Source organism: Schistocerca nitens, chromosome 7 (genome assembly GCF_023898315.1).
Source record: "Schistocerca nitens isolate TAMUIC-IGC-003100 chromosome 7, iqSchNite1.1, whole genome shotgun sequence".
NCBI lineage: Eukaryota > Metazoa > Arthropoda > Insecta > Orthoptera > Acrididae > Schistocerca > Schistocerca nitens.
This window is the reverse complement of record NC_064620.1, coordinates 173,284,107-173,307,243: the sequence shown is the minus strand read 5'-3', so window position 1 is coordinate 173,307,243 and position 23,137 is coordinate 173,284,107. Positions and strand designations below refer to the sequence as shown.

Below are 23,137 nucleotides of genomic sequence, written 5' to 3'. Positions count from 1 at the left end.
GGAAGGAGGTTGTTGTTGGTTTGGAATCTGCCGGGTGCTGGGAAGGGTAGTGATCAATAACAGTAAGGCAATTGGCCTTCCCCCATGAACCATGGACCTTGCCGTTGGTGGGGAGGCTTGCGTGCCTCAGCGATACAGATGGCCGTACCGTAGGTGCAACCACAACGGAGGGGTATCTGTTGAGAGGCCAGACAAACATGTGGTTCCTGAAGAGGGGCAGCAGCCTTTTCAGTAGTTGCAGGGGCAACAGTCTGGATGATTGACTGATCTGGCCTTGTAACATTAACCAAAACGGCCTTGCTGTGCTGGTACTGCGAATGGCTGAAAGCAAGGGGAAACTACAGCCGTAATTTTTCCCGAGGACATGCAGCTTTACTGAATGATTAAATGATGATGGCGTCCTCTTGGGTAATATATTCCGGAGGTAAAATAGTCCCCCATTCGGATCTCCGGGCGGGGACTACTCAAGAGGACGTCGTTATCAGGAGGAAGAAAACTGGCATTCTACGGATCGGAGCGTGGAATGTCAGATCCCTTAATCGGGCAGGTAGGTTAGAAAATTTAAAAAGGGAAATGGATAGGTTAAAGTTAGATATAATAGGAATTAGTGAAGTTCGGTGGCAGGAGGAACAAGACTTTTGGTCAGGTGATTACAGGGTTATAAATACAAAATCAAATAGGGGTAATGCAGGAGTAGGTTTAATAATGAATAAAAAAATAGGAGTGCGGGTTAGCTACTACAAACAGCATAGTGAACGCATTATTGTGGCCAAGATAGACACAAAGCCCGTGCCTACTACAGCAGTACAAGTTTATATGCCAACTAGCTCTGCAGATGATGAAGAAATTGATGAAATGTATGATGAGATAAAAGAAATTATTCAGGTAGTGAAGGGAGACGAAAATTTAATAGTCATGGGTGACTGGAATTCATCAGTAGGAAAAGGGAGACAAGGAAACATAGTAGGTGAATATGGATTGGGGGGAATAAATGAAAGAGGAAGCCGCCTTGTAGAATTTTGCACAGAGCATAACTTAATCATAGCTAACACTTGGTTCAAGAATCATAAAAGAAGGTTGTATACCTGGAAGAATCCTGGAGATACTAAAAGGTATCAGATAGATTATATAATGGTAAGACAGAGATTTAGGAACCAGGTTTTAAATTGTAAGACGTTTTCAGGGGCAGATGTGGATTCTGACCACAATCTATTGGTTATGAACTGCAGATTGAAACTGAAGAAACTGCAAAAAGGTGGGAATTTAAGGAGATGGGACCTGGATAAACTGAAAGAACCAGAGGTTGTAGAGAGTTTCACAGAGAGCATAAGCGAATAATTGACAGGAATGGGGGAAAGAAATACAGTAGAAGAAGAATGGGTAGCTCTGAGGGATGAAGTAGTGAAGGCAGCAGAGGAACAAGTAGGTAAAAAGACGAGGGCTAATAGAAATCCTTGGGTAACAGAAGAAATATTGAATTTAATTGATGAAAGGAGAAAATATAAAAATGCAGTGAATGAAGCAGGCAAAAAGGAATACAAATGTCTCAAAAATTAGATCGACAGGAAGTGCAAAATGGCTAAGCAGGGATGGCTAGAGGACAAATGTAAGGATGCAGAGGCTTATCTCACTAGGGGTAAGATGGATACTGCCTACAGGAAGATTAAAGAGACCTCTTTGGAGAGAAGAGAACCACTTGTATGAATATCAAGAGTTCAGATAGCAACCCAGTTCTAAGCAAAAAGGGAAGGAAGAAAGGTGGAAGGAGTATATATAGGGTTTATACAAGGGCGATGTACTTGAGGACAATATTATGGAAATGGAAGAGGATGTAGATGAAGATGAAATGGGAGATAAGATACTGGGTGAAGAGTTTGACAGAGCACTGAAAGACCTGAGACAAAACAAGGCCCCGGGAGTAGGCAACATTCCATTAGAACTACTGATGGCCTTGGGAGAGCCAGTCATGACAAAACTCTACCATCTGGTGAGCAAGATGTATGAGACAGGCGAAATACCCACAGACTTCAAGAAGAATATAATAATTCCAATCCAAAAGAAAGCAGGTGTTGACAGATGTGAAAATTACTGAACTATCAGTTTAATAAGTCACAGCTGCAAAATACTAACGCGAATTCTTTACAGACGAATGGAAAAACTGGTAGAAGCGGACCTCGGGGAAGATCAGTTTGGATTCCGTAGAAATGTTGGAACACGTGAGGCAATACTAACCTTACGACTTATCTTAGAAGAAAGATTAAGAAAAGGCAAACCTACGTTTCTAGCATTTGTAGACTTAGAGAAAGCTTTTGACAACGTTAACTGGAATACTCTCTTTCAAATTCTGAAGGTGGCTGGGGTAAAATACAAGGAGCAAAAGGCTATTTACAATTTGTACAGAAACCAAATGGCAGTTATAAGAGTCGAGGGGCATGAAAGGGAAGCAGTGGTTGGGAAAGGAGTGAGACAGGGTTGTAGCCTCTCCCCGATGTTATTCAATCTGTATATTGAGCAAGCAGCAAAGGAAACAAAAGAAAAATTCGGAGTAGGTATTAAAATTCATGGAGAAGAAGTAAAAACTTTGAGGTTCGCCAATGACATTGTAATTCTGTCAGAGACAGCAAAGGGCTTGGAAGAGCAGTTGGACGGAATGGACAGTGTCTTGAAAGGAGGATATAAGATGAACATCAACAAAAGCAAAACGAGGATAATGGAATGTAGTCAAATTAAATCGGGTGATGCTGAGGGGATTAGATTAGGAAATGAGACACTTCAAGTAGTAAAGGAGTTTTGCTATTTAGGGAGTAAAATAACTGATGATGGTCGAAGTAGAGAGGATATAAAATGTAGACTGGCAATGGCAAGGAAATCGTTTCTGAAGAAGAGAAATTTGTTAACATCTAGTATAGATTTAAGTGTCAGGAAGTCGTTTCTGAAAGTATTTGTATGGAGTGTAGCCATGTATGGGAGTGAAACATGGACGATAACCAGTTTGGACAAGAAGAGAATAGAAGCTTTCGAAATGTGGTGCTACAGAAGAATGCTGAAGATAAGGTGGGTAGATCACGTAACTAATGTGGAGGTATTGAATAGGATTGGGGAGAAGAGAAGTTTGTGGCACAACTTGACTAGAAGAAGGGATCGGTTGGTAGGACATGTTTTGAGGCATCAAGGGATCACAAATTTAGCATTGGAGGGCAGCGTGGAGGGTAAAAATCGTTGAGGGAGACCAAGAGATCAATACACTAAGCAGATTCAGAAGGATGTAGGTTGCAGTAGGCACTGGGAGATGAAGAAGCTTGCACAGGATAGAGTAGCATGGAGAGCTGCATCAAACCAGTCTCAGGACTGAAGACCACAACAACAACAACAAGGCAATTGGCATTAGGAATGTCAGTGTACAGGGAGGTGGCATCAATGGTAATAAGCAGAGCATCATGTAGTAAAGAGACAGGAACTGTGGAGGGTCGGTGAAGGAAATGGTTGGTATCTTTCATACAGGAGGGTAGGTTCCAGGTAATAGGTTGAAGGTGTTGGTCTATGAGAGCAGAGATTTTCTCAGTGGGGGCACAGTAACCAGCCACAATGGGGCGTCCTGGGTGGGTAGGTTTATGGACGTTAGGAAGCATGTAGAAGGTAGGAGTGTGGGAGTCATAGGGGTGAGTAGAGAGATTTGATTTAGGATTCTGATAAATTACATTCCAAAATTTACATTGTTAGTTGATAAGGAAAATTTTGTCAAATGTGTAAATGATAAGATGAGTGGATGTAACAAGGAAGAATTTTACTTTTATGTATCTAGGGATGACGATACTTTAAATACAATGCTTCATGTTGCACATAGCCCAGTTGTAAACAAATAAATGAACTTGTGGAACACACAGTAGTGCACAATGCAATACACAACTCGCTGCGACGTTAGTGGTATCAGAGCGACATAGCACATGCGCATTGGGGAGCAAGCTAGTCAACAAACCGCAAGCACTTGCATGCCAGACAGAACAGCTGAGAGTGTTAGAGCACCCTAAAAAAAACAAACCTTATGTGCTACAGCCCGCACTAGCATTTGTAAAGCCTATTGCATAAATGGTGACATAGAAAATTAAAGGAGAGCCATATTACTACTATGACTATCTACACATTGCGCACATACAAAGAACGTTAAGGGATTATATACACAGAAAGGGGCCCTAAACTATGAGATATTTACTGAAGTTACATATTACATACATTATATCTATATGTGTACAATAGTTACAAATTTAAGTAGTGAAAGTACATGTACTAATCATATTTGAAGGACCAGAAACTGAATAAGAGGTCACACAATGCCTATAATATGCTTTATCTTTCAGATTTATAAGGTAAGTAGAGACGCACACGTGACATTAAATAAGTTTTGTGATAGCATCACTGCACACTGCAGAGAAACAATACATGGTTGAATATATGAAAAAGGTATTAGCAGTCATCGAGCCACTATACACTTATCTACGAAGATTCAGTTTTAAGTAAATAGTAATTTTTTTTCTTCCAGGGTATGATGCATTGACACATCCTATAGTGAAGAACGATAAATGCCTGTACAGTGTTAGGTACCGTATAAAAATAAGAAATGACTGCACCACAAGATAAATATAGTTATAAGTTAAGGTTAGGTATGAATGTGATAGTGTGAAAGTATGTGAAGAGGAATCGACTATCCTCGTACATTGAAATTTTTATGCATGTTTGTTACTTATGTAAACACTGTTTTATGCTCACTGTACATAGCATATAATATTGATGATAAAACACTGTATACCTCAGCACATGAAATGGTTATCCTTTACACAATGAACATCACAAGTAAATACTTAGCTACACTTTTAAACACTGAATAAGTATTTGATATGATTGGTACATCAGATTTGCATTGTGTTTATAAACAATGAACTATTTTGTTCTTGGTATCACAGTTAAGTTTTGTAATGATACGTAACTGAGCACATAAATGCCTTTCCGCGGAATCTGCCCAACCCTGTAGTATGTAGATCCTTGCTGGAGAATGCTAGAGAGGTGAGGCCATGTGTAGTTATTTGAGCAGCGTGTAGTGTCTATTTTAGTGACTATTGTTTACTTCTTTAATTCTTTGGAATTGATAAATATGCTCCAACAAGAAGTCACTGTAAATTGAAATGAAATGTATTCAATTTATGCCATACAGGAAAACATAATCTATTATTGTATGAATGTTATGTAAAGAATGTAAAATCATATGAGAGTAAAAAGTGTACCCATATAACTGGAATTGAACAATGTAATGAAATTGTAATTTAACAAAATGTACTAAAACAAAATGACAAGCAGACTATAATGTATAGAAGCAATGATAATGGCATATCAGCAAATAAATAGGATAAGTGTATTTTGTAGATGTATTTGTATTTTTTTTTATGTTATGTATATGGTATGTGGAAAGGACATAACAGAAACTTTATGTAACACAACTGTATGAAAGATGCTCAAAAACAAAGTGCAGAAACATATGAAACCTGGCTGCAAAGTGTTAAGTGTGCATGGGATATCCATGGTTGTGCATGTGGTAAACTGAAGATGGCAATTTTTTGTGTAACATGAATTTTCTGTGCTCGACAATGTCATAAAAACATGAATTTTCTGTGCTCGATAATGTCATAAAAGTGGATATACAGCTGGTGTCCCCACTGAATAAGTGAGAGCAACAAGGTGAAATAAATTCCTCAGGCCACTGATATGGAAACCTGTTGTCACCGTATCGAAGATTTCACAAATGATCACACTGCTGAACATGAGCTGCAATGAAAGCTACTGTAAACGCATGACATGGATACTCTCGGCCTCGTACTGAATGTGTGTGAGCATGAACTAGGATGATAACGGACATTCAGCTGTGTGTGCATGCTTCCCAAGCTAAACACTGGGCAGATACTGACTGACAACAATGGGACTGTGTGGTTACAACAAGCACTTTATTGGGGGAGAAAACTAATGTAAGTATGTCTTAAAAGAAGTTGACATGCCAGTACAAATTGATAATCATACAAGATAACTATAATGGCTGAAAATACAGACTATGCCCATACTGGCTTGGATTATCAACCATCAAAAAGAGAAAATAAGCTCAGACACTGCACACTGCTGTATGACGTCACTGCACAGTGGGAGGTAACTGTAATGGATCGTATTATTTTGTCTATAAAGCCAATGGTAAAGTAATAAGTTATTGCAAAGATAATGTTTTCATAAAGAGAAGAGTAGAGATGTGCTCTTCATTTGATTAATTTCTGTATCTTCACCTGTTTGTCTCAATAAGTGATAGCAGGCAGACATATGAAGAGTTCTGCCGTGCCAGTATTGTTCAAAAATGTGTATTCCAAGCATACATTAAAAAAGTGTTATAAAAGTTATTAAGGAGACCAAGTTTATATTTATATAAATAACCGCATGTGTTAATCATTTCGCCCAGGCCGAGAATCCTGCACCAAGAGGATCAAAGCGGACAAGAGGAATTTGAGTGAGCAGCGAAGTGGTGATCCGGTAATAGCATTATCATAACCAGCTCTATGCACAATGGAGATAGTGAGAAGAAGTACATAAATTTAAATGATGAATATTGATCTTAAATGTATTGACACAGAAGGTCTGTTGATAATAGTGCCAGTTAAACTTCACCTAGGATATGTGTACCTTTCAATTTCTTTCACTTATTCTTTCCAATTAAGCTCTTTTTAATTATTCAAGCAGCAAATATTAATCAGTTTCCATTCCATTATTTTGTCCCCCCCTTCTCACCACGTCCCCCCCTTCCCACTGTATGTTCCACTATTCAACTCCCATAGGCAGCGGTCTACAGTCCCCCATGCCTTATGCTGCTACCCCTCCCCCTCCCCACCCTAGCCTCCTCCTTACCCCCACTCAGATTGCACCTCCCATCATGTGCAGTTGCTCGCAGTTCATCCTCAGTGGCAAGAGACGGTAGTCACGTGTCTGTGAGTTGTGCTTATGTGAATATACACTCCTGGAAATTGAAATAAGAACACCGTGAATTCATTGTCCCAGGAAGGGGAAACTTTATTGACACATTCCTGGGGTCAGATACATCACATGATCACACTGACAGAACCACAGGCACATAGACACAGGCAACAGAGAATGCACAATGTCGGCACTAGTACAGTGTATATCCACCTTTCGCAGCAATGCAGGCTGCTATTCTCCCATGGAGACGATCGTAGAGATGCTTGATGTAGTCCTGTGGAACGGCTTGCCATGCCATTTCCACCTGGCGCCTCAGTTGGACCAGCGTTCGTGCTGGACGTGTAGACAGCGTGAGAAGACGCTTCATCCAGTCCCAAACATGCTCAATGGGGGACAGATCCGGAGATCTTGCTGGCCAGGGTAGTTGACTTACACCTTCTAGAGCACGTTGGGTGGCACGGGATACATGTGGACGTGCATTGTCCTGTTGGAACAGCAAGTTCCCTTGCCGGTCTAGGAATGGTAGAACGATGGGTTTGATGATGGTTTGGATGTACCGTGCACTATTCAGTGTCCCCTCGACGATCACCAGTGGTGTACGGCCAGTGTAGGAGATCGCTCCCCACACCATGATGCCGGGTGTTGGCCCTGTGTGCCTTTGTCGTATGCAGTCCTGATTGTGGCGCTCACCTGCACAGCGACAAACACGCATACGACCATCATTGGCATCAAGGCAGAAGCGACTCTCATCGCTGAAGACGACACATCTCCATTCGTCCCTCCATTCACGCCTGTCGCGACACCACTGGAGGCGGGCTGCACGATGTTGGGGCGTGAGCGGAAGACGGCCTAACGGTGTGCGGGACCGTAGCCCAGCTTCATGGAGACGGTTGCGAATGGTCCTCGCCGATACCCCAGGAGCAACAGTGTCCCTAATTTGCTGGGAAGTGGCGGTGCGGTCCCCTACGGCACTGCGTAGGATCCTACGGTCTTGGCGTGCATCCGTGCGTCGCTGCGGTCCGGTCCCAGGTCGACGGGCACGTGAACCTTCCGCCGACCACTGGCGACAACATCGATGTACTGTGGAGACCTCACGCCCCACGTGTTGAGCAATTCGGCGGTACGTCCACCCGGCCTCCCGCATGCCCACTATACGCCCTCGCTCAAAGTCCGTCAACTGCACATACGGTTCACGTCCACGCTGTCGCGGCATGCTACCAGTGTTAAAGACTGCGATGGAGCTCCGTATGCCACGGCAAACTGGCTGACACTGACGGCGGCGGTGCACAAATGCTGCGCAGCTAGCGCCATTCGACGGCCAACACCGCGGTTCCTGGTGTGTCCGCTGTGCCGTGCGTGTGATCATTGCTTGTGCAGCCCTCTCGCAGTGTCCGGAGCAAGTATGGTGGGTCTGACACACCGGTGTCAATGTGTTCTTTTTTCCATTTCCAGGAGTGTATGTGTGTTGTCTACTTTAGAAGAAGGCCTTTTGACCAAAAGCTCACACGTTTAGCAGTCTTTTTTTAGTGCCTGGCTGAGACTCAACATCTCCACTATATGGTGAGTAACAATCTATCCTTTTCACAGTATTGTCACCACTACTTGTTTGGAATTAAATGTAATGAGAGAAATCTGACCATATGTGTATACTTCAGAAAGATATATTGGATAAATGAGTTCTGTTGATAGTTGGTAGCCTTTTTGAGACAGAGGATGCTATGGAGCCATTAGAGAGGTGGAGGTCGACCTCCCAAAGAATAGTACATAGGACTAGGAGGGCCAGGTGAAGCAGTTGGTAGAGAAGGTGTCAAAGCTCTCAAGCAAAGTTACCAGTATGGTTTATGTGGCTATTGACCTTTCAGTGTCACAGCTGTATGGTGAGTGATTACATTTACTCCTGCCATTATTTGAAACTGTCCACCTTTTAATGAAACTGGTTAGTGATACAATCTCACTATTTAGTAAAGAAAGTGAAACACTTACTTAATTTACATCATGATACAATAAAACTTCCTGTGCAACAACCCATTTGTAAATCTATATTTATAACTCAGATATTATTAATGCAACATATGTACCAATATAAAATGTATATGTAAAAATTATTTTTACTCAAATTATGGAATTTTAAGTTGTCATACATACTTTGTGTATTTGTGTAATGGGGTACACTGGATATAATAATAATAATAATAATAATAATAATAATAATAATAATAACTACTACTACTAATATTATAATTAGCAGTATTAATATTGATTATTGAAACAATTTAAAATACTAAACTAAAAATAAGTGAAATATGTATGAACTGCTTTTCGTCATGGTGTAATTGCCATCTTTGTCATGTACTTAGGAGTTAGTTGTCTTGATGTGGAGAAGTAAGAACAAGTCAGACATGTTTTTGCAATAATAGTATTTGTTGGTGTATGATGCATTTTGGAACGTGTGTTAACTTGATGTGCTACCAAAGAAGTATTAAAATGTGGAAAAGAATAGAAAATGTTCTTAACTATGTACATTGAAAAAACTGAAAATCTGAAATCTGTTTTACAAGCAAGATCATACTACCGGATACACTGTGCTAACAATGAAGATGAGCAATGATTGCACAGTGACCAGAAGCCAGATAAAAAATTATTTCTTTCAACATAAATTTCAAATTACATGGTGGGTTCCAGTAGACAGTGTTTTTCAATGTGCCCCACAATAAGTTGTCACAAGGAGTCAGATGGGGTGAATAAGGAAACCAGTCCATTTCTGCACCAGTAAATTTGCAATAATCCATTGCAATGGCTTTATTCCCAAAGTAGCCATCAGGGAAGTGAACCACCTGTTTAGTGTGATGTGATTTGACCCCATCTTGCCTGGTCAATTTTCCAGCACTATCTGTGTGGTGACAAATTGTTCCAAAATTGTCATGTAACATTCACTATTGATCATATCTCGCACAAAAAATGGGCCAATGATGGCTCTGTTGCATATTACAACCCCATACTACCAGTTTTGTTAATTTTTGATGCCCTTCAGTTGAAAGTGTGCTTTATTTTAGAACCAGGTGTAGCCAAGGTCAAATCCTTCATTATCAGTCACTGTACGAATCTGGTTGGCAAAGTCAACTCTCTGTTGCACAACTCATACAGGTATGGTCTACTGGCTTTGAATTTTGAACAGAAAAACATGTAGGCTCTGTCTCAGTACTTTCTGTGTGATTGAATGTTCAAACCAGAGTCTCCTGCTGCATTTCTTCAGACAGATTTTCTTGGATTTTGCTGAATAATTCCAGAAACCATGGCAACATTTTCAGGATTGGCTACAGTTTCCCGGTTAGATTATCAGCCACACTGCCTGTCCACATCAAATCATATTTGAAAACTGTGACTTGTTGCTGTAGGAATGTGTTCTAACTTGTGGTATTCCAGTAACAGAAAAACATGTTGTGCAATGGAATACATGATTGCAACCTCTTCCTTTGGTACGCTAACCTCCTTCCATGTTTCAACGGTGCAACTGATTGCTCTGAGCTGTGGCACACTGTTTATAGGCAATACATATTGCAACTACAGTGCCCTCTGTTAGCAGGTTTTTGAACTATTTCAAAACTTCTATACAACTTTTATATAAAATTCTTACACTTTTCACAATAAATATATATTTTGTTGCATTCATCTAACGATATTTTTTGTGATATTTAATTTTGAAATCAGGGACTCCTTTGCTGGACACCCTGTATGAACAGTTCTAACCTCAGCCTCGTATTTCTTCTCAAGGCCTAGAGAAGTATCACTGAGCACCTATAATATATTGGTTAGAACCTCCATCTCATGGATGGCTCCATTAGTACCTCTGTCCTCGTCAAACACACCGACTACCAACAATACCTCCATTTCGACATCTGCCGCACATTTGCTATCAGGAAGCCCCTTCCACACATTCTAGACACTGTGATCAGTGCATCTGTAGTGACGAGCAGTCTCTCTCCAAATATGCCTTTGCAAACTGAAATACACTCCACACCTTGCCCAGGAACAGATCTCCTGCACCTTGTGCACCTAGTCATCAACCACACTTCACTTACCAAGTAACTGTCCACAAAGGAGTGCTCCACCCATGACTCAGTACCACCCAGGACTGGAGCAAATGAATCACATTCTCCACCATGGTTTCGACTACGTCACATTGTGCCTTGACATGATAAATTATTTTCTCATCTCTCCCACAGAGATATTCTGCCAACCACTTCACCTATCCAATATCCTCATTCATTCCAATTCCACCATCACTTCCAAACCCTTCCCTCAAGTATCAGGCCCCTTTAAAAGACCTATGTGCCAAACCTGTCCCATACATTCTCCCACTATTACCTATTTCAGTCCTGCCACTGGCGTTTCCACCCTATCAGAGGCAGAACTGCCTGCAAAAGCACCAATATAATTTACCAACTTAGTTACTGCTGTACAGCATTCTACATGGGCATGACCTCTAACAAGCTATCTGTTTGCATGAATGGCTACCACCAAACTGTTGCCAGTTTTACAGCATCCCATGGAACACAGTGCGTTCAGCTTTAATGGCTGCTTCACAGCTCCTTGTATGAATACCAGATTTTCTGACTTGTGCAGATGGGAACTCTGCCCGAAATGTATCCTTCATTCCTGCAGGTTGTTGGTGTAATGGTTTAGGGATTCAGGACTGGAGCAGACTCGTTTGCCACGAAGACCAACAACCTGAAAACAGCTTTTGCATCCCGCACTACCCTCCTGATCTGGTACAGAAGCAAATAACCAAAGCCACTTCCTCGTCTCCTCAAACCCAGAACCTCCCACAGAAGAACCCCAAAAGTGCCCCACTTGTGACAAGACACTTTCTGGGACTGGATCAGACTCTGAATGTGGCTCTCCAGCAGGGATACAACTTCCTCAAATCCTGCCCTGAAATGAGATCCATCCTTCATGAAATCTTCCCCACACCACCAAGAGTGTCTTTCCGCCGTCCACCTAACCTTCGTAACCTCTTGGTTCATCCCTATGAAATCCCCAAACCACCTTCCCTACCCTCTGGATCCTACCCTTGTAACTGCCCCCGGTGTAAAACCTGTCCCATGCACCCTCCCACCACCACCTACTCCAGTCCTGTAACCCGGAAGGTGTACACGATCAAAGGCAGAGCCACGTGTGAAAGCACCTACGTGATTTACCCACTGACCTGCCTACACTGTGAAGCTTTCTATGTGGGAATGACCAGCAACAAACTGTCCATCCGCATGAACGGACACAGGCAGACAGTGTTTGTTGGTAATGAGGATCACCCTGTGGCTAAACATGCCTTGGTGCACGGCCAGCACATCTTGGCACAGTGTTACACCGTCCGGGTTATCTGGATACTTCCCACTAACACCAACCTGTCAGAACTCCGGAGATGGGAACTTGCCCTTCAGTATATCCTCTCTTCTCGTTATCCGCCAGGCCTCAACCTACGCTAATTTCAAGTTGCCGCCGCTCATACCTCACCTGTCATTCAACAACATCTTTGTCTCTTTACTTCCGCCTCGACTGACATCTCTGCCCAAACTGTTTGCCTTTATATATGTCTGCTTGTGGCTGTATATGTGCAGATGGATACCCGTGTATGTGAGTGTATACCTGTCCTTTTCCCCCCTTAAGGTAAGTCTTTCTGCTCCCGGGATCGGAATGACTCCTTACCCTCTCCCTTAAAACCCACATCCTTTCATCTTTCCCTCTTCTTCCCTCTTTCCTGATGAAGCAACTGTTGGTTGCAAAAGCTTGAATTTTGTGTGTATGTTTGTGTTTGTTTGTGTGTCTGTCGACCTGCCAGCACTTTCATTTGGTAAGTCACATCATCTTTGTTTTTAGATACATTTTTCCTACGTGGAATGTCTGCTTGTGTCTGTATATGTGTGGATGGATATGTGTGTGTGTGCGAGTGTATACCCGTCCTTTTTTCCCGCTAAGGTAAGTCTTTCCGCTCCCGGGATTGGAATGACTCCTTACCCTCCCCCTTAAGACCCAAATCCTTTCGTCTTTCCCTCTCCTTCCCTCTTCCCTGACGAGGCAACCGTTGGTTGCGAAAGCTAAAATTTTGTGTGTATGTTTGATGTTTGTGTGTCTATCGACGTGCCAGCTTGTTTTTAGATACACTCCTGGAAATTGAAATAAGAACACCGTGAATTCATTGTCCCAGGAAGGGGAAACTTTATTGACACATTCCTGGGGTCAGATACATCACATGATCACACTGACAGAACCACAGGCACATAGACACAGGCAACAGAGCATGCACAATGTCGGCACTAGTACAGTGTATATCCACCTTTCGCAGCAATGCAGGCTGCTATTCTCCCATGGAGACGATCGTAGAGATGCTGGATGTAGTCCTGTGGAACGGCTTGCCATGCCATTTCCACCTGGCGCCTCAGTTGGACCAGCATTTGTGCTGGACGTGCAGACCGCGTGAGACGACGCTTCATCCAGTCCCAAACATGCTCAATGGGGGACAGATCCGGAGATCTTGCTGGCCAGGGTAGTTGACTTACACCTTCTAGAGCACGTTGGGTGGCACGGGATACATGCGGACGTGCATTGTCCTGTTGGAACAGCAAGTTCCCTTGCCGGTCTAGGAATGGTAGAACGATGGGTTTGATGACGGTTTGGATGTACCGTGCACTATTCAGTGTCCCCTCGACGATCACCAGTGGTGTACAGCCAGTGTAGGAGATCCCTCCCCACACCATGATGCCGGGTGTTGGCCCTGTGTGCCTCGGTCGTATTCAGTCCTGATTGTGGCGCTCACCTGCACGGCGCCAAACACGCATACGACCATCATTGGCACCAAGGCAGAAGCGACTCTCATCGCTGAAGACGACACGTCTCCATTCGTCCCTCCATTCACGCCTGTCGCGACACCACTGGAGGCGGGCTGCACGATGTTGGGGCGTGAGCGGAAGACGGCCTAACGGTGTGCGGGACCGTAGCCCAGCTTCATGGAGACGGTTGCGAATGGTCCTCGCCGATACCCCAGGAGCAACAGTGTCCCTAATTTGCTGGGAAGTGGCGGTGCGGTCCCCTACGGCACTGCGTAGGGTCCTATGGTCTTGGTGTGCATCCATGCGTCGCTGTGGTCCAGTCCCAGGTCGACAGGCACATGCACCTTCCGCCGACCACTGGCGACAACATCGATGTACTGTGGAGACCTCCCGCCCCACGTGTTGAGCAATTCGGCAGTACGACCACCCGGCCTCCCGCATGCCCACTATACGCCCTCGCTCAAAGTCCATCAACTGCACATACGGTTCACGTCCACACTGTCGCGGCATGCTACCAGTGTTAAAGACTGCGATGGAGCTCCGTATGCCACGGCAAACTGGCTGACACTGACGGCGGCGGTGCACAAATGCTGCGCAGCTAGCGCCATTCGATGGCCAACACCGCGGTTGCTGGTGTGTCCGCTGTGCCGTGCGTGTGATCATTGCTTGTACAGCCCTCTCGCAGTGTCCGGAGCAAGTATGGTGGGTCTGACACACCGGTGTCAATGTGTTCTTTTTTCCATTTCCAGGAGTGTAGTTTGAACATCCATGTACCAAGATTTTTGTTAAAATAAATGTTTCAATTCCACTTGTAAAAGAGAAAAAGTCCCTCTGATGTTCAGCACATCTTCTTTGTGCCAAGCAGCAATATATCCTGATAATCGTATTGTGATTTCATCTCTCATTTTCCATTGTATGATCTAGATACTTTCAAACTGTGAATATAATGATTATTAATAAAAACCAACTTTGTTAATATTAAGAAAAATAAATGCAAACTTCTTATATAACATCATTTGAGAAGTGCACATAAAATATTTTGTGATTTTTTTAAAATGTCTAACTATGATGAATAAGTGTGTTGTTGACCTATGATAAATACCCATGTCTGTACTTCCTTTTCCACTGGAGTAACATGGTGAATGATGTGCTGTTTGCTGTGTCCTTAGAGAGTTTTTTAAAAATTATAACACTTTCTTGTGTTTAGCTTGCAGTTATGATGATAATGTATTTTTGCGCCTTTTGTATGGACTATTGAATTTACAGTTCCATAATATGCACTGATAATGGAAAAGTAAGTGTAGCAGTGAATTCTGGATGACTTGAACAACAGAAATACCACTGTTGAAAACTATAGCTACTTTGATGGGTACTCGGGCATGTAAAAACACTTTAGAACTCCACTTACCTTGCTGTAGCTTTTACTGATGAAATCCTCATCTGACAGGCCAGACAGCCTGATGGAACCTGAATTGGCAATAGCATTATGGGAAATATCTCTTACAATAACTGTGACATTGGCTAATACATCAACTTGGCCATGGTGTTGGTCATAAACTTTGAACTGCAAAGCATACCTGTTGAGAAATAGGATATATTCATTATACCACACCTAAACTTTCCACCTGCATCAGAACATGCACTGAATTGAATTCTCATAACAAATAAAAACTGAGCAGTGGGCTGGGATTTAAACTCAAATCTTTGTTTTTACGGATTATAATCCTGATACATCAAACTGCAAAATCTTATTGGAAAATTCTTATTCTGTGAAGTACTGTTTCATGTTTATTACATTCTACAGTTTTGTTTCTACATGATATATGCCCTACATGTCACTTACATAATGACTTAAGTCTATGTCACTGTTTAATCTCAATTTAGTAAGCACACATAATTTTATTAAGAGAAAAATAATTCTTTTTCAGTATATGTCTTCTATGTGCATAATTATTGAGAGTATATACATTCAAGAAAGGGCAAAGATTTTTAGTTCTTTAAAAAAGTTCTGAATAATTTATAATTTCTAGTTGCCTTTGTGTGTGTGTGTGTGCATGCATGGTTTCCTTTTTCTTTTTTTCATTCCTGAAAGCTGTTTTACTCCAAGGAGCATTTCTCCAATATAGGACATTGTAACCTTATCAACAATGCACATGATCAAAGTAGCCAATGCCCTACCAAAAAGTCTCACAACCCTTCCTACTAACAAATTAAAAGATCAGCTAAAAAGAATTCTAATTGAAAACCCTTTTTACTCCCTAGATGAGTATTACATCTGTATGAAAAGTGCTTCACAAGTATTTCAAGCTCATAGTCTTAAGTAACCTACAACTAATATAATGCTGATAACAACAATATTTGTAAAATTGTGATTGTATACTACAAAATGTAAAATGCATCAAAAAGTAAAATTTATTAATACAAACAAATCTTTAATTTGTAATTTATAAACCAATGTATTCAGAAGAATAATCTGTATGATGTCCTGAAACTGTATTATTTCTAGGGATTGTATTTGATTATTTGATGTTGAATAAATATTATTATTATTATTATTATTTATTATATGACCCTAACTATTTAAGCACCACAATGTTGCAAATGATACTTAGGCCTGCTGTATAAGTCATTTTAAACTGTTTCAAATTTAGGAACATGATATGAGAGGGTCTTTCAAGATTTTGTTGAATATGAATGGAAAAAAGACAAGTACTTATTATTTGACTACCAGTATCTGAGCATGTTGTTGGCTCTGCTTCATTTTAATTCTGTTCTACATGGAAGTGCATAGATTATGTCTTTTGAAGACTTACAATTAGTCTGTTTGTGGCATTCTACTCATACACTGCTTCAGCAGATCTTTAGCAGAGGCAGTAGTATCTGCATTATTTTCTTCTTTAGTCAGTAGGCCAATACATTATGCAGATTATGGACACTTCTAAAATGTAACAACACACACGCGCACACACACACACACACACACACACACACACACACACACACACACAAAGAAATAAAAGGGCCAAAAATTGAGTCCTCAGGAATACCATGAATACATAATTCTGTTAGGTAAAACTATAATTCATTTTTTATGTGATTTATTTTTGTTATACAATTTGCCAAGTATAATCCATTCATTTGGAAACCATTGCCCAAATGTGGGCAGCAACTGAAAACAGACCTATGAGATTACAGTTACAGTCAACAAATGTTCTTATATGTGGCATCTCACCATTAATGTCAGAATTTCAGGACGCAGATTTTCATGTATTAGTCTGTTGTTACTTTGGAATCCCTTATTGTGGGTTGAATATTCCCTGAGTGGGAGATTTTAATTTGCCGGATATAGACTGGGAGATTCAAACGTTCATAATGGGTGGCAGGGACAAAGAATCCAGTGAAATTTTTTAAAGTGCTTTATCTGTAAACTACCTTGAGCAGTTAAACAGAGAACCGACTCGTGGCGATAACATATTAGACCTTCTGGTAACAAACAGATCTGAACTATTTGAAACAGTTAATGCAGAACAGGGAATCAGCGATCATAAAGTGGTTACTGCATCGATGATTTCAGTTGTAAATAGGAATATTAAAAAAGGTAGGAAGATTTTTCTGTTTAGCAAAAGTGACAAAAAGCAGATTTCAGAGTACTTGATGGCTCAACACAAAAGTTTTGTCTCAAGTACAGATAGTGTTGAGGATCAGAAGACAAAGTTAAAACTATCGTACAATATGCATTGGATGAGTATGTGCCAAGCAAGATTGTAAGAGATGGAAAAGAGCCTCCGTGGTACAACAACCGAGTTAGAAAACTGCTGCAGAAGCAAAGGAAACTTCACAGCAAACATAAACATAGCCAAAGCCTTGGAGACAAACAAAAATTATGTGAAGCGAAATGTAGTGTGAGGAGGGCTTTGTGAGAGGCATTCAATGAATTCGAAAGTAAAGTTCTATGTACTGACTTGGCAGAAAATAGTAAGAAATTTTGGTCTTATGTCAAAGCAATAGGTGGATCAAAACAAAATGTCCAGACACTCTGTGACCAAAATGGTACTGAAACAGAGGATGACAGACTAAAGGCCGAAATACTATAAATGTCTTTTTCCAAAGCTGTTTCACAGAGGAAGACTGCACTGTAGTTCCTTCTCTAGATTGTCGCACAGATGACAAAATGTTAGATATCGAAACAGATGACAGAGGGATAGAGAAACAATTAAAATCACTCAAAAAAAGAAAGACCGCTGGACCTGATGGGATACCAGTTCGATTTTACACAGAGTACACGAAGGAACTTGCCCCTCTTCTTGCAGCGGTGTACCGTAGGTCTCTAGAAGAGTGTAGCATTCCAAAGGATTGGAAAAGGGCACAAGTCATCCCCGTTTTCAAGAAGGGACATCGAACAGATGTGCAGAACTATAGACCTATATCTCTAACGTCTATCAGTTGTAGAATTTTGGAACACGTATTATGTTCGAAAATAATGACTTTTCTGGAGACTAGAAATCTACTCTGTAGGAATCAGCATGGGTTTTGAAAAAGACAATCATGTGAAACCCAGCTCGCACTATTTGTCCACGAGACTCAGAGGGCCATAGACACGGGTTCCCAGGTAGATGCCGTGTTTCTTGACTTCCGCAAGGTGTTCGATACAGTTCCCCACAGTCATTTAATGAACAAAGTAAGAGCATATGAACTATGAGACCAATTGTGTGATTGGATTGAAGAGTTCCTAGATAACAGAACGCAGCATGTCATTCTCAATGGAGAGAAGTCCTGCGAAGTAAGAGTGATTTCAGGTGTGCCGCAGGGGAGTGTCGTAGGACCATTGCTATTCACAATATACATAAATGACCTTGTGGATGACATCATAAGTTCACTGAGGCTTTTTGCGGATGATGCTGTGGTATATCAAGAGGTTTTAACGATGGAAAATTGTACTGAAATGCAGGAGGATCTGCATCGAATTGACACATGGTGCAGGGAATGGCAATTGAATCTCAATTTAGACAAGTGTAATGTGCTGCGAATACATAGAAAGAAAGATCCCTTATCATTTAGCTACAATATAGCAGGTCAGCAACTGGAAGCAGTTAATTCCATAAATTATCTGGGAGCCCACATTAGGAGTGATTTAAAATTGAATGATCATATAAAGTTGATCGTCGGTAAGGCAGATGCCAGACTGAGATTCATTGGAAGAATCCTAAGGAAATGCAATCCAAAAACAAAAGGAAGTAGGTTACAGTACGCTTGTTCGCCCACTGCTTGAATACTGCTCAGCAGTGTGGGATCCGAATCAGATGGGGTTGATGGAGGAGGTAGAGAAGATCCAACGGAGAGCAGTGCGCTTCGTTACAGGATCATTTAGTAATCGCAAAAGCGTTACGGAGATGATAGATAAACTCCAGTGGAAGACTCTGCAAGAGAGACGCTCAGTAGCTCGGTATGGGCTTTTGTTGAAGTTTGGAGAACATACCTTCACCAAGGAGTCAAGTAGTATATTGCTCCCTCCTATGTATATCTCGCGAAGAGACCATGAGGATAAAATCAGAGAGATTAGAGCCCACACAGAGGCATACCGACAATCCTTCTTTCCACGAACAATACGAGACTGGAATAGAAGGGAGAACCGATAAAGGTATTCAAGGTACCCTCCGCCACACACCGTCAGGTGGCTTGCAGAGTATGGATGTAGATGAAGATGTAGATGTAGATCCAGTACCTGGAGTGAACTACCATTGATTCTAGATGTGAACATATTACCCTCCCTTTTTTTGTCCTAGCTCCATCTGTTTCCCATTAAATTCTGGATGTTTCTAATTGTGAAAAATACTTACAAACCATAATTCATTAATTTGTGTATTTTGGGACCCTGATACAGAAACTAGTAAGATATTTATCGTTTCTTTCAAATAAAGTTACTTTTAATTTTGAGCATCTGCTTTGAATCAAATAATGGAAAGATGTTTCCTTACCTTCCTGCGTCTATGCCTTGTTCCATTTTAATCATACCAGATCTTTCATCCAGAATGAATTTATTATGCTTCTGCCCATGCCAAAAAAATCTTTTGTCAGGAAAATCCCAGTCATCAGCATCATCAACAAAAACTCTGCCAATTTCAGCTTCTAAAACGTGGACCTACAAACGAAAAATTAAATTTGAAAAACTCAAAATGATATAAGAATTATTAGCTTTATCTGTTACATCTGCAGTAACTTTCTTCAGCAGCGTGCATTAGTTTTACAAAAGTAGGCTGCAATCTTGTTACACACATCTTGTATTTCAGAATTGTCAAATTTATATCTATCTGTTTGTATTTGACAGGAAAAATCCGTTTGTGGGTAATGCAACATAATGAGCAATAACAGATGGGGAGGGTACAGAGTCCAAAAAAGCTTTCTTTCAATGTAGCATTATATTCTAGTTTAGAGACTGTTTCAGAAAATTTACAAGATTAAAGTGACAGCCAGCACTTGGTAACAAATTAGATATATGTTCATAATTTTTTTTTTTCATTTCTACAATTTACAAGTGCAAATGGTTCCATTAGATACAAACTGTGGAAAATATGTGAATTTATGTATGTACAACAGCAGGCAGAGTTAATAATAAACTACATTCACTGTACTTTATGTAACTCAAAAAGACTAAATCAAATCAAATCAAAAGTGAACACTTTCTGTTAGATGTAAATACTTAATCTTCTGTGATTTTTCAATTTAGAACAAATATGTAAATCTGCAGAAAGACTCTCTTATTAGAGGAGAGTTTTTACTAACTTGACATTATAGGGTGTCTGTTTCCTGTGACAGTTTTAAGTACCTGGATAACTAATTTTTCACATTTTTTGTGAGCAAAGGGATTTTACTGACTGAAACAACAGGTGCTAAATAGTAGTTCAAAAAATGCACAGCCTTAGTGTATGGCAAAGGGAGCAAACTGGAATCTCCCAGATGGAAGCACCCGTGCTATTAATTAATTTTTTTTCTTTACTTATTTTTCAGTTTACATACACTGATCAGCCAGAACAATATGACCACTGAAATGCTATTAATATAAAAACCATCCAGGTGATAGCAGCATCACCTGGTGAGGAATGACCGCTAGTAAAGCACTTGCAGGGGACATGCAATAACCGTGAGCATGCTGTCCATGTGTAGAATGAGAAAGGTGCACAATCTATTTGAGTTTGACCAAGAGCAGATCACGATGGCCTGGTGACTTAGCTTGAGCAAATTGCATGACTTGTGTGATATTCAAGGAATGCTGTGGTGTCTTCAACATATGGTGAAACCGTGTCCGGAAGTCGTGGGGTTGGGCAACACCCCTCATTACAGATGATGACCATTATAGGTTGGCAAACTGGTAAAACAGGACAGGCAGACATAACATCAGACTTTAATGCTGGTCAGAGTACAAGTATGTCCGAACACACAATGCACTGAACACTCCTAACGATGGGCCCCTGCAGCCAATGACCCAAGCATGTGCCAATGTTAACATAATGACATCAGCAACTACATCTGAAATGGGCATAACCATCGGCAGTGGATGTTGGCACAGTGGCAGAGCATTGCACAATCTAATGAATCCTGATATTTTCTTCATCATGCCGATGGGAGGGCAAAAATCTGGCATCTTCCAGAGGAACAGCTCCTTGACATCTGTACTATGGGACGGAGATGAGCTGGAAGCAGCTCCATTAGGCTCTGTGGAACATTCACATGGGCATCCACTGGCCCAGGCACCATGACAACCAAGGAGTAGCATACGTTGGTTGCAGACCATGTACGCCCCTTCACGACGATCATATTTCCCAATGGCAGTGACATTTTTCAACAAGATAATGCACCAGGTCACAAGGCCAGGAGTGTGATGGAGTGGTTTGAGGATCACAGTAGCGAGGCTGAGCAGATGTGGTGCCAGCTCCCTCCAGTGACCTACCAAGGCCTCATTGCTTCCATGCCATGATGCATCGCCAGTGTTACCCATGCCAAATGTGGACATACCGCCTGTTAGGTAAGTGGTCACAATGTTCTGGCTGACCAGTGTATACTTTCTAAGTAATTTACATGCTGTAGGTGCTCAAATATTTCAAAACCTTAACTAAGCTCTTTCACATTTGCATTCATTATTTTAAAACTTTGTTAATCAAAAGATATGAAACTCTGAGCTTTTTACTACAATATAACTTTGCAATTTTTATGTGAGATAGTATGTATTTAGGGACATAGTGACACAAACGATTAGAAAAACTGGTATTCCATCTTTTCAGTAACATATTCAATTTCTGTGAAACTAATTAACTTATGAGATAATTAACACTAAAGTCTGTGACCAGCTGCATTTTTCATTATAAATTATACCTCAGTGCTTGTTAGATTATGACCTTTGCCATCACACTTTTGTTGGCCAGGATTTTATACACAAACTGACATACTTTTATTAACTAAGTCAGCTGTTAATCAAGATTTGTGTCTAATTTTCAGTATTGTGCTTGTACCAGTAAATAAGATATTTCCAATGTGGATGCATAAAATACTTTCAGAAACTTTTCTAATTTCCTAAACCACCACACATTTCATAAAATGAGTTACTGTTAATACTTGATAGTACATACTATGTAGAAAAATCTAACCTTGCCATTTTCAAAATGATTGTGTAGTTTCCAAGTTCACATTATGTGTCTTCAGTTTCAGACCAGCTAGCACTTATGCAACACCAGTGTGGGATCTTGAGAAACCACGTATGCTGGGTTCTGTTGTAGTTGCTTCTTGAGCTTGTGGGTGATCTTTACAATGTTGACTTCTGTGTAGAAACACTGCTGCTCACTGTTACCATGTTGACAACCATATGAATATTCCATGTTGGCAAAGTTCATATTTAACATTTCTATGGAAATCTTTTGACAGTGTGGATATGACTTGCATGTAGGTATGGATTATATCACATATTCTTCTCAAGTAGTGACTGTATCAGTTCTTTTGGACTGATGGAGTTGTTTACATCAAACTGGTATCATATTATGAACCTGATGTTCAATCATCCCAGTGAATATCTCAAAACTTGAATGTATGCACTGTTTACATAATTTACACCCATCTTGATAAAGAAAGACTGTAACTTTAGACAGAGATTATGTTGTTAATGCCACTCCTCTTTACAGTGAAATGGAGACATGGAGGTATCTACTCGCACAAAACAATCTGATTCGAAACCAAATCTGGTCATCATAATGTTTGTGGTTGTAATAAGTGTAGAAAAAAGCCACATCACTGGGAAATCTGTATAGTGTACATAATTTGCTTTATTT

The 23,137-nt window shown here is 40.9% G+C and overlaps 1 protein-coding gene across 1 annotated transcript in view; it reads right to left on the bottom strand.

Moving 5' to 3' along the window:
• Positions 1-23,137, bottom strand: part of LOC126195523 (neural-cadherin-like) — a 390,552-nt gene that overhangs the window by 141,159 nt on the left and 226,256 nt on the right. Inside the window, exons 12-13 of the mRNA XM_049934150.1 lie at positions 19,799-19,962; positions 15,249-15,400 (exon numbers count right to left, since the gene is read on the bottom strand). Coding sequence (XP_049790107.1) covers positions 15,249-15,400; positions 19,799-19,962 — 316 coding nt within the window. The remainder of the gene's footprint in view (positions 1-15,248; positions 15,401-19,798; positions 19,963-23,137) is intronic.